Raw genomic sequence first — 12,477 nt, forward strand, 5'->3', positions numbered from 1 at the left:
AAAAAAAGACAAATGGGATCTTTAAAACATACATAGCTCTGTGAAACAGACTGAGATTACCTACACAAATACGTAATATCCTAAAGCTGTAGTTATCAAGCTGGGAAGAAAATATTCTTGATTGTCTAAGAGAAACTGTTCATCACATTACACCTAGTCATAACTAAAGGAATAGTGGATTAAATCCACTGGAGATGATAAAGCACTAAATTATATTATTTCAGCCATATACTCAGAAATTAGTCCTCTACAAAGGATTTCAAATCATCTGTTAAGAAAAAGTACCCTTGGCAATGGGACAAGCATGGCAAGCTGGATTGCCTTTTTCTTTCTTTTTTTTTTTTTTTTAAATCAGAGGGTCAAAAACAAAAACAAACAAACAAACAAAAAACATTCTTGTTGAAAGCTGTCAGAAATCCCAGTGATATTTCAGGTGTATTTCAGGTTTTAAAACAATGAAAATTGTATATAAAGATCTATGCTAAGAGAAGAATAGGTCTACTGAGAATTAATTGACTCTGAATGGGAGGGCCAACACAGGCTTCAGTCCTTAAAGAAGGCATGCTGTTTTACTCTACGTGTGCATTTTAGTAAAACTCTCACGTGGACACTGTCATATGTATGTACCTGCTGTGGTGTCTATTTCCTTTGCTTGATCTGAGCTAAAACAAGCTTCCTCTTGCATTTTTATTAAATAAGGTATTTGCTACAATTTGGGCAAAGTAAATTATGATTGACTGTTAATTTTTATCATTGTTTATATTCAAAGGAAATTACCACACCATCTAAGCATAAACATCACTGATGCACTTTGAAAAAAATGATACCTATTTGATATTATTTCTGAAAGGACACAAGAAAATACTGAAGATGCCATTTCACTGACAGTAGAAAGAACACAAGTGGTGTGACCCAGAGATACCTGGATGACAATACCTGGTCCACATGAAACAAGATCATATTTTAAGATTAAAAAGAAAAATAAATAAAGGAAAAAATAAAGAGGGGGTGTTCAAGCATTTGGTTGCTTTTTGACTTGACACTCAGAGTGTTTGCTCATTTAACATGGGTAGGGAAACTCCTCCTGCTGTAGTATATTAACCCTAGTTTTGACCTCTAATCAATGTCTTTTCAATGCATAGGATTTTCATAATAAAGATAACGTGAGAGCATATTTGTGTGAAAGAGGATCTACCACTAGCCATAAATTCGTGCCTTGCATTTTTCTTTGTAACATGTCAATATTTGTGACACTAACTAAACATATTTTATTCATTTGACAAGGACTGTTACATTATATTGAAAACTTTTGTTTCAATGTCACCACCTCCCCATTTTGACTGATGGCGAGTTAGTTTTGTTAAAACGCAAGGGGTGATAGCGTATGCTCCAGTGAACTTTCCCTCCTCTCAGCACCAGAGACAAAAACCTGCAGCTCTGCTCTGTGCTGGCAGCCATCTGGACAGCTTTCTCTCAATGCCTGCCCCACACCACACTGCAGGCAAAATTTCAGGGCTCTAGAGCTCTGTGGAGCTATTCATGACATACCAATTTCACATTTTCTGCTTGTACGCTTGCAACAATAAATGCTAATGAGGACTATGAATGACATTTTTAAAGACAATAAAAAGGTCTCCAAATCCCTTGCATATGGAGACACTATTTTCTAAACTTCACCTTCTGTTAGGGAGCCATTACACTCTAAAGGAAAAAAATAACCTAAGGAGAACAATGAGATGATCAAAGCATAACCGGGTCCTTAAGAATTCCAAAGAAAACAATGTTTGCAAGCTAGGTTAATAACAGACAGATTTTATGCTGATGTACAGCACTAACACTTCAGTGCAGTAACTCTCTTTTTCCAATAGCACTGCTACTTCTTACCAGAGGGGCTCAAGAATTGCTGTCTGTGGGGTGGCTTGAGGGGGATACATGGCAAATCCTCACTTTCCCTGACCATATACAGCCCCACGAGCCACACAATTGGACTTTCTAATTACAAATCTCTAGATGAGTCCAAGAGTAAACTGTCACCAGTAATTGCTTGGGAATGCTACATATTCATGGAGATTACTGTAGTGCCTGAGTGTGGCCGAAAGAAATATCTAATTTTATTTATTTATTTATATATCCCCAAATCTTCTACTTGCAATGCTATTTCTGCAGTAAAAAAAGCCATCTTAACTTTTGGTGCTATGTTTTGTATTTAATTAAAGACAGTTTCCCCTTATTAGCAAAGATTAAAAACACTTTCAGGAAAATCCACCAGGTGGAGCAAATACACAGCAATACACAAATTTATTTATGCTCATACTGCCATTTTCAACAGGGAAAAAAAAAAAAAGTGTTTTATATGGAAACATTCTTACCTCTTGACCTCCCTCCTTTACCCTTTTGTCATATATTGATCAGTTTGTACTTATTTACTCCATTTGGTAATCATAGAAAAGCTTTGTTCAAAGAAGCTTTGATACGAATCTATTGTTGCTGAGCACTTTCAGTACAGATTTACAAACCACAATAGTCATCAGATACATTCAAAGAACATGAAATTAGAGAATAGCATTATTCAATAAAATATTATTTTAAAAGTTAAATTAGAAAATAGCATCATTCAACAAAGTTGTTATTCAGAATATATGCATACATATACATTATATATGCATATATATTCAGCAATATACAGATAATGTGCTTATAAAACAATCTGATAAGCATTCTAAAAATAAAGCTGAAGTCTGACATCAAACAGCAAAGTCTTTACGCTGGCCTCCACTATAATGAGCAGGAAACCAGGCCATTCTGTGTGTCTTGTTGTATGTTTATATAAATAGTAGTGCCAGTAACATCACAGCAGTGTCTCTGTACAATATGTTTGGTGTTTACTATTAATACCTTTATTTTAGTATTACATCGGTCAACCACTGAGTAATTTCAAAAGTGCAATGAATGAGGACTATAAATAAATATTTGAGCAGATCTATGACAGCTAAACATTATTTCCCCACCTAAATTACTTTCTTTCCAGAGCCAGGTGAGAAAGCCACTTCCTCATCAAATATTTTAAGTTTCCCTGATGAAGGAGAAGGTCTAATGGCATAAAGGCAGGGGGCACCTTTTACATGAAGAAAATTAAGTCTTAACAACAGTGGTTATGGATGAGTCTTCTCATAGTTATAATAGGACAACCCACTGGCAGACCCTGTAATTGCTAAAATGGGAAAGCAGTATCACCAAAAGTTAACTGCTCTGATGCAGTTCAGTGTCTGGAAATGTAGCTGAATCAGTACACACTCATTCAACCCTTAATGAGGGAAAAGCATTATTGCTTGTGTGTGACAAAGTGAAGGTACTGATTTTCACAGAAAAAAAATCCTTCTTTCTATTGTTTCCTTTGTTACACCTTCTCACACATTTTTGTCTCATTTTCCAGCTCAGCGTCCCATCTCCTCTCTGCTGCCACCGTATGTTCTTGATCCTGTGGCCATCTCCTGACCATCCTATATACCATACCGCTCAGTTTCCACTACAAAACGCGATCCACTAAATGTTGTGCAATCTGAAGAGAAAGCATACTGCATTCTCTGGATGTACAACAGACTGACAGAAGATTTGTGCTTTTAGGCAGACCCAGATGAATCCCATACCAACTAAGGGAAATCAAAATACAAAATCTTTGTTCCTTTAGGAACAAGGAGGGGCGTTTAGGAACACAGGCCTTTAAATATCATTTCATTTTATCTAATTGTGTTGTACTCCACATGGTGCTTAGCTGTAGCCATTCAGAAGGGAAGCAAGAGAAGAATGCAGAGGTGATTATGAAGTGGAATTTCTTACCAAGAGCAAATTACACCACTTCACACTAGGAGAACATCTGCAAAGAGCAGCAGTAAGTGCCTGGGCACGACGCAAGGTGCCAGTTTTAATACAGCCCAAACTAGCTTGGGACTCGCTATCTGCGAGAACTTACCTTAAGCAAGATTGTCACAGTAGATGCTCGCAGAGATGCCCACGCTAAATATTTTTCCCAGTTTCAAACAGAAGGATGATTTAAAACCATTATCTCTGGTGGATTTTAGAGGTGGCAACTGTGCATTAAGGACCATCATTTTCTGCCACTTTCCAAGAGAAGCTAGACACCCATCAGGTGAGGGGAAGGACAGCGTGGTTACTGCTGTCACCGTATGTCCATGGACTGTACTGTTCCCGCACTGCTGTTTGTGGTGGGAAATGGTTGGCTAGGCCATGGCCACTTCATTAGGTTATGAGCTCTACAAAATTTAAGGGTGTGTAACACATTGGAATTAGTACTAGTAAAAAGTCATATATGCTCTTATACAGACGCAATTTTCTATACACGTACAAACTCTGCAGGAAGATGACAATGATCAGAGTGCATAGACCATCTTTTTTCATCCTATAGATACCAGCAATTCTTATTTAAACTATAGCTTCTTTACAGTAGGACAGGATAAAGGGATTTAAAACCGCATGTTTAAGCGATTCACTTTTACTTAAAGGCCCCTTTACACCAAAGTAGCATAGGTGTTCATGTTGAAAAAGGGGCCTGATTCTAAAAGGTGGAGGATTATTTAAGAATTTATTAGATCACGATTATCGATCTGATACACTGTAACAGCTCTTTTGTTGCACCATCCCCTGCAAATCCTTCTTAGATGGAGGATTAGTAGCACAATAGATCATAATGACTCTTTTGGTCCCATTACGCTATCATTTACTCACAGCTGCGGATGCCCACAGAAGGGCACATTCTGTTAATGAGGAGTCCCCTATAAACCCTTTCCTGGTAATGGCCATTAATGTTTGTGTGCAAGAAGAGTGGGCCCTTAAATCTTTATTACAAAATTCTAATGAAATACTAGCAAGGAAAATTTAAGCTACTGTTTGAGCAATTTTGATTGCACCTACAAAGTAAATGAAACCATCAGCAAGTGAAAAAGTCCTTCACAAGTACAGGAATAACTCTATAGACTGGACTGAAAGCCTTCAGTGCAAAAGAAAACAAAAACATAGTTAACTGTCAGCTCTCTCTCTTCTCCACTCATATAACCACAAAGATATTTCTTGGACCAGCTTCTGCCCACAACAATAAAAGACAATAGTCACATGCTACACTAACTTTAGCTGCAAAGCCAGATTAACATGTACCCTCCCTCTACTACTTGCACCTTGTGATCTTAAGTTCTGCCAATACAACTATTTACAGCCATGTGCTACAAACTAGAGAATTAAAATTTTCAAAGTAAGTTATATCCTTCATCATTCAAACAATAAGTCATATTTTAATTTTCCATGAACATATATGTCCATTCAATACTTTTGTCTATCTTTCAGTATCTTTCATTTGTAATGTGGAACTTTATACCCAAAGAGGACTTTCTACTTGAGGGCCAATGTGACTCACAGAGCCTCACTCATGGCTCTGCCCAGAGAAAAATCCATTGGTTGCAGGGAGTTAGTTACCTCAACACACAGCAGCTATGAGCAAGGGCTATAACCCACTCTACCTCAATATTTCAAAGCTGAACACAAAGTTGGACACCTAAGAAAATCACATGAATAATAAGAATGGAAGTGCTGATAGCTGCCACCGCTGTTTTAATAGGCTGTGCCAGAACAAACACTGGCTTGGTTTTATGCCATGGGATGAATAAAATAATGTTGCCAAGCATGCTGAAAATGAGAAATTTAAAATGCCAAGTATGATGATTACATTAACAATAACTGCAAAAGTTTTTCACATTTTCAAAAGTTTATTTTATTTGCAGCATAGCACAAACTCAACTCTGAAAGAACTTGCTCTTTGGAAGATTTTACCTCCAAAAATAAAAAAGGTTAAGAAAGGGGAAAGAGAACTCTGAAGTATAAAAGGGAAAAAAAAAAAAAAAGTGTTGATTTGGAAATTAAAGGGTTAACCTGCTTTGTTTCAGTCAGTATTATACCAATGCCAGAATTACAAGGAAAGGACTAAAAAGAGCCATTTTTTTTTTTTTTAATTATTATTATTATTCTTTAAAAAAAAAAAAATCAGGCCTATCTGTCACAGTGTTGTCCGGGCTGGAAGAACCGGCAGGAACCTCAAATTCCTGACCAAACCCTCTTCCACACAATGCCTCCTGAATGGAAGGAACCCAGGCCCGGCAGAGATAGCCCGCTGTCAGGAACCAGCCCTGACGTTTGCGGACAGACAGGGCTGGCCTTGCAGGATGTCAGAGCGGCAAACTGCTGCTCGAGATACTGGATTTTCACACACTCTCAGCCTGGATGTTTTGCTCTTCAGGTAATTAAACAAGGAAACGGGGCTGATGTGTACGAGTCTGACCCCTGCGCCGCGGCTCCATGCTTCTGCATATCAACTTCCGCAAGAACTGCCTGGAGCATCAACAGAGTCCTCTACTCTCGCTCTCCGTCTCTCCCAATGCCAAGCTCTAAAACAAATCTGCCTGGAAATATGTGCTGCTGCTGTCTACTCCTTTTGCTATTTAAGAAGGGCGAAATTACTTGCTCTGTTCCACATGCCTTGCCATTTCCCCCACACAAAGAAGGAAAAAGGAAAGGAATGGTTACTTTCTGATAGCTGTTCTTCTGGCAGACATTCTAACAGTGAGCTAACTGGGGGAGGCAGAACAGGCAGGCAGGAGTCTAGGATGAGACAAGGGATTCCCAAATTAATGCTTCCATTGAGGTCATTACTCAAAATGAAGAAGATTCTGAAAAATCTTTCTGATTCATCCAACCGATCGTCAGATGTTCACTTCTTTAAAAAATATTCTGATTTAAGCATCATTGGAGAGTCTGTTTGACCAGATGATTTAAATCATAGAATTGGTTATTAGAAAAATAAACCTGTCTCCTCTCTCTTTTTTTTTTTTTTCTTTTTTCTTTTTTTTTTTTTTTTTCCCCAAAAATTTTAGAAACAGAAGAATGCAGGTGTTACCACCTATATTCTGTGAAAGCCCTACACACTCTGCTCCCTGGCTGACCTAGTTTCTACGCTCTTTAAATACTGTTTAAACAAAATGATTTTAAAAAGGTAACATATTCTTACTTCTTCTGAAAACCCACAGAATAGAATATTGGCTGTGAGAGAGAGACCAAAAGAAAGAGGAGCACAAAAGCATGCCTGCTTGTCTGTGTTCAACACAAAGAACATTAAATGAAAACAACTGGCACACAGCCAAATTCCTATACAGGCAAAGAGATTCAAATAAATTGATTTCACGCATCACACTGACCTGGGATCAGTGAGCAGTGGTACAATACACTCGATGCTCCATGTGGGGCAAAGCCCATTAACGTTATCAGAGCCGCAGCACATCACCAAGAGAGAAAAAAAAGGGAAACCAAACTCTGCAAACTCAGAAATTCACTTTGAAAAGGGAACTGCAGCTGAAGTGCTTTCTCTCAGTTTACTAATAAATACATCCTATTATGAGTGTCTGCAGTCTGTTCATCTCAAAGATTGTATTTATTTTAATGTGAAAAATACAAATGTCATACACAAGCTCATATACTCTGCTTTTAACATAGCTGTTCTAAAATTCGGTTATTCTCTGTAAATTTCCTCCCTTCTCCATCCGCCAGCATTTTATATAGATTATAGGTTATTTTCTTTGTACTTCAGAAGCTGGATTCCTGCCCAGTATGTTCTTACTGGCTCAGAGAGTTTGCTGAAGGAAACGGCCACCACTCTGAACTGTTCCAAATCAACCTGACCTACTGAGAAAAACACATTATTTGCAAGACAGCAATAAGCAGGGCCCTGGTTCTCTTTGCAGAGTCACTCGCACTCCCTCCCTCACCTCAAGCCCAGCAGACTTAGAATTTCACTTTCTTACGATGTGTGAAGTAACCCATGTGCGCCATGGAGTCTCTTCTTGTCATCTGAGTTTTGTTTTTCATTAAGATCTCTCACACTCCAATCAAGAGTAATGCCAGCCAGCCACAGGTGTGCGCCACATGAACAGACAAAAATCTGATTGTGAGCTGGGTAATGACAATCCTGTGTCTATAATGCACTCGTCCCCAAGAACCCTTTTACATCTGTTCTATGTTAGGGGGGGGGGGGGGGGGCTATTACTTTAGTTGTACTCCTTAAGATGTGTAAGTAAGCAAAAAATTGGCATAAACATAAATTAAAAATAACATTAAAAAAAAAAAAAAAGAGAGAAAAAAGGAAACCAAGGAAAGAAGACATTGCAATAACAAAACATGGGTGAGTATGCATGAAAGGAAACACAGAAGTGTAGGTAGCCTACTGCTTCAAGGAAACAATAGGTTCAACCACCTTTTATCTTGCTTTTTATTCCATTCTGGTTTCAAATAGTAAGTCAAAAGTTCTTGGGCACAACAAAGTCCATATTAAATGAAGATGACTTCAGGCATTTCTGTGAGAACAGTTATTCAGCTCTGACCTACCTGTTTTTAATGAAACCTAAATCCTTCACCATGTCATTTGAAATGGAGTTGTCTGCCAACCCATCCATGGAAGTGGGCTGAAAGTTGCTATAATATATAGGGCAAAGCTGTCTGGGGTAACAGAACAGAAGCTTTTCATTGGATTTCAAAAGATATATATAAGAGTGTTGGGCACATCTCTCGAGTCACTCATCCAAATTTCAGCAAGGAGCTTCTTGGCCATTTAAGACTAAAATTCTTGAATGTGTGACAAACACATACATCCAGATTTAGGTACCTTACTCAGCTACCTCATTCCAAATAAATCTCAAAATGGGAATGCCCAAAGATCTAACAATTACTTACCACACATTGCCATTTCTTTCATAGAATAGCTACAAAGTAGTTTTGGATCATCTTTATCACCAAGGTGAAAATTATACAATATGGTTAACTCTGTAAGTTGTGCTACAAAGAAGATATGCTTATTTTGGTATAAAGCTATGCTGTGATAGGACTGCACAGGGAGGGGAATTGTTTAATATACGATAACTTTTAAATGATAAAAATGTGCCTGCATCCGGGTGATACAGGCAGCCTGACCTGCTCCATGGTTAACAGGACAGGTGACATGCTGTTCACTCCCATTTATGAATATTTCAGTAGTACAATGCAAGATCGTTTGGACTTTATAATGATGAAGTGAGTTTCAGTCATATTCATTTCCTCTTTCTAATAAAAATGATCAGTATTAGAAAACATGACTTTCTCCTAAGTTGTAGGAAATTTCCATTATCTTGCACATGCTCTGACAGCAATAAACCACAATAAACGTCCCATTAGTATGCCAGCACTGCATGCTTCAGGCATGAAATATTTACTTTTACATTTATTTATATTTGAATCCTTCATGAAGATCTACACTACAAACGAAACTAACCAACAACTACCCATATGGGGTACACTTGCACTTTGAAAAATAGACTCTAGACAGAAGCAAGGAGGAGAATCAGTCAGAAGCTATACACTGTCAAATCAGCAAAACAGAAATGCAACAAGAACCTCTGCAAAGAATACTCATTCTTTTTCACACTCCACATATAGCAAGATCGCAGAGATGGACTGACTTGTTTTAAAATAAGCTAGGAACTCATGGAATGCAAATTTATTTTTAATAGGAATTAATTTTTTTATTTTTATTTTTTTAAAATACATCCACAAAAGTGCGCAGTGCTCCGAGTCGTGCCTTGCAGCTATGGGCAGAGCCTCCTGCCAGCACCCCGAGCTGTGCTTCATCTCCTTGCAGTACTGCACCCACACAATACCGTGGGACCACAAGCAGGGTGGAAAGATGAGGAACTTGAGTTCCCTTTAAAACAAACAGGAGCAGAGTCTAGAGAACTCACACTTCTTGATCAATTTATTTTGATATCATACTCTATCTAAATTGTGTCAGAGGCAAATTGGGCCAACACTGAAAAAGAAAGTATCAAGAGTGTTGGAAAGCACTGAAGATCGGTTTAGTAGTTTCTTGCTATCCAGACACACCATTTTAGGAGAAAAAATGTAGTTCCAGTAAAGACAGGAATGACAGTTGTAAGTTAAGGAGAAGTTTTGTTCTGCCATAACAGACTTACTTTTCAACTATGGTAAAAATCTTTGCACATAGGAAACTGATGTATTAATTCTCAATATCATCTCAACTAAGTTTATCACAGATTCCCAATGCAATGAGTTTACTAGAGGCCTTCTCTGAATAACAAACACAACCGTTTTGCCAAAATGATTAAAACTGTCCCTTAACCTGGTTGCAAATATTGTTCCTAATCACAGTGCAGTAAAAAGAACTTTATGATTTTTTACAGCCCAGCCAAGTAATACTTATATGCCAGATGAAAAGCACCTATGGTATCAAAAATACAATAAACATGGTTAAATTTTTTACATATGTGTATTTACAATATAAGGAAGATTTTAGGAAAGTAATCACTGAGAAATTATATTGTTATTGCTGTGCTCTTTCAGTGATATTAAACTGACGACAACATTTTGATTGATTTAGACAGACTCTTTGGAGGCTAAAGGCAAAGATTTCTGTTTAAATTACAGTTTACAAGGCAAGGTACAGTCATTAAAAATAACTTCTAACAGGTATGCATATTACAAAATTAAATATTTTTCTGTTCCTTACCTTGACAAAATTCAAAGTTCCCTTTTTTCCGGCAGTCACCTATCACTAAACTCAGTGCTCTCCAAGTGTTTCTTTTGACAGATATCATTCTCCACCAATCGCTCTGCTAATTTCCTCTTTCCTTTTCTGACTGGGACAGATATTATGTTCACCAACCCAGAGATCAATCTTTTCTATTGACAACAACAAATGAAAAAAAGAAAAAGAAAAAGAAAAAAAAGCACATATCACAGCCAGTTTGAAGTACCACACCCCTTCATTTGCATGATAATAGCAGTCTTTTAAATAAAAAGGGAAGACAGAAACGCTATCATTCTAAATCAATTACTCACATTTTCTTAGTTAATATAAGGCAGTACTTTAACACTGTATTAATCCTTCGACAAAGGCTGTTTCATAAGTTGCCCATTTAAAATAGCTGACATATAAAGGGCAACAGAGTAAGGGCAGCCTGTATTCTACCATGAAAACACCTATTAACTAATTCTGTAAAAATGATTGGTTTTAAACACATTCATATGATATAAAATATTATATACTTTACCTGTTTCAACAGAAGCTCTAGAGAATCATTTATTAAATGAACATGGTTACTAAAAATAGAGACCTTGCAATTGCACAACTCTATACTCATTTGTAAGTCATAACAGCAAACATATTTTAACAAAGACAGATCAAAAAGGTATCAATGTATTTACAAATCACCCTCCCACTTTTGTAAAAGCAATTTCTCTCCCACTTCAACACCTACCAAACCTGTTTATTTGGGTTACACAAATACTTCATCATTAGCATGAGTCTATATTACAGTGCTGTCAGCTTTTCCAAGACATTAATATGCTTTTCAGGGATTCATAATTATGTCAAGGCAGAAAGGTTTTCAGAGCCAGGCACACACAGTTATGTACATGCTTCAATCTGCATCCACTATTCAGGTATTTCAGGACATGAAGTTAAGCATGCACAAGGATCTGGCCGCAGCTGCATGCATCTAACCGAGAATCCAGCCCAGGCTGCCTCCTGGACTAGATCATGCTGCAAAAAATGTATCGCCTGAGGGCATTTTCGAAAGACCGTATTTATACTGATGCTAGAAATCACAATCCTTCCCACAAAAAAAAGGACCCTCCTCTAACCAAAACAAACCTTCCCAAGCTAAAATTAAGGTTAGAGAACAAAGGAGTTCACCACAAAGTCCTGTTTTCTTTAGCGTGGTCATTCTCGGACTTTTTTCTTCAGCCTGGCCAGAGCCAAATTTCTATTGATTTCAGTGAAACCAAGAGGCGTGCAGGGACTGCAGGACTGTACCCAGCATTTGGCAACTGTTAAGCTTTCAATATGACACAATCACCTTTGACATTTGGGAAATAATCTCCAAAACATAATGAGGACTCCCCGACTTGAGTGCAATAACTATAACTTTTTTTTTTTTTAATTCTGTAATTGTCACCATGTACATATGCAAGCATTAAAACCTGCCCTAAAGTTGTGCCTTACCATGAATTCTGTATTTTCCAAATCTTCAGACTTTTGCATAACACATTACATTTCCATAAATGCATACAACGTTCCCCAAATTGCTGTTATTGTTTAATTTGATTTTTATGGCCATAAACTCATGCCACTAGCAAAACTGAAAAATACCTCACTGACCAAGTGGCCCTATTAATTTCACTGAGATCATTTAAACATTAGGCTTTCTACTGAGTGACGATAGCACAATCTGGTTGAAATATGGATTTACAGTGGAACATTAAATTAACATAATATTTTGGATTCAGAATTACACACAGCAGCCATCTGTAAAGATGTATTCATGTTTTGTTAACCTTTGCTAATTTGGCCACCAGAAATAATTGTGATCAAAT

At 37.4% G+C, this 12,477-nt stretch overlaps 1 protein-coding gene across 2 annotated transcripts in view; it reads right to left on the reverse strand.

Moving 5' to 3' along the window:
- Window positions 1-12,477, reverse strand: part of RUNX1T1 (RUNX1 partner transcriptional co-repressor 1) — a gene marked incomplete at its 5' end in the record, with an annotated part of 111,482 nt that overhangs the window by 81,188 nt on the left and 17,817 nt on the right. Inside the window, one exon of one of the 2 annotated variants that reach the window (XM_084282889.1) lies at window positions 10,610-10,697. The exons of the other annotated variant lie outside the window; for it this stretch is intronic. Coding sequence (XP_084139015.1) covers window positions 10,610-10,697 — 88 coding nt within the window. Of the gene's footprint in view, window positions 1-10,609; window positions 10,698-12,477 lie in introns of those variants that run through there. 2 annotated transcript variants of the gene reach the window in all.

Source organism: Netta rufina, assembly GCF_964035555.1.
Source record: "Netta rufina genome assembly, chromosome: 2".
In the NCBI taxonomy this organism is placed as follows: Eukaryota; Metazoa; Chordata; class Aves; order Anseriformes; family Anatidae; genus Netta; species Netta rufina.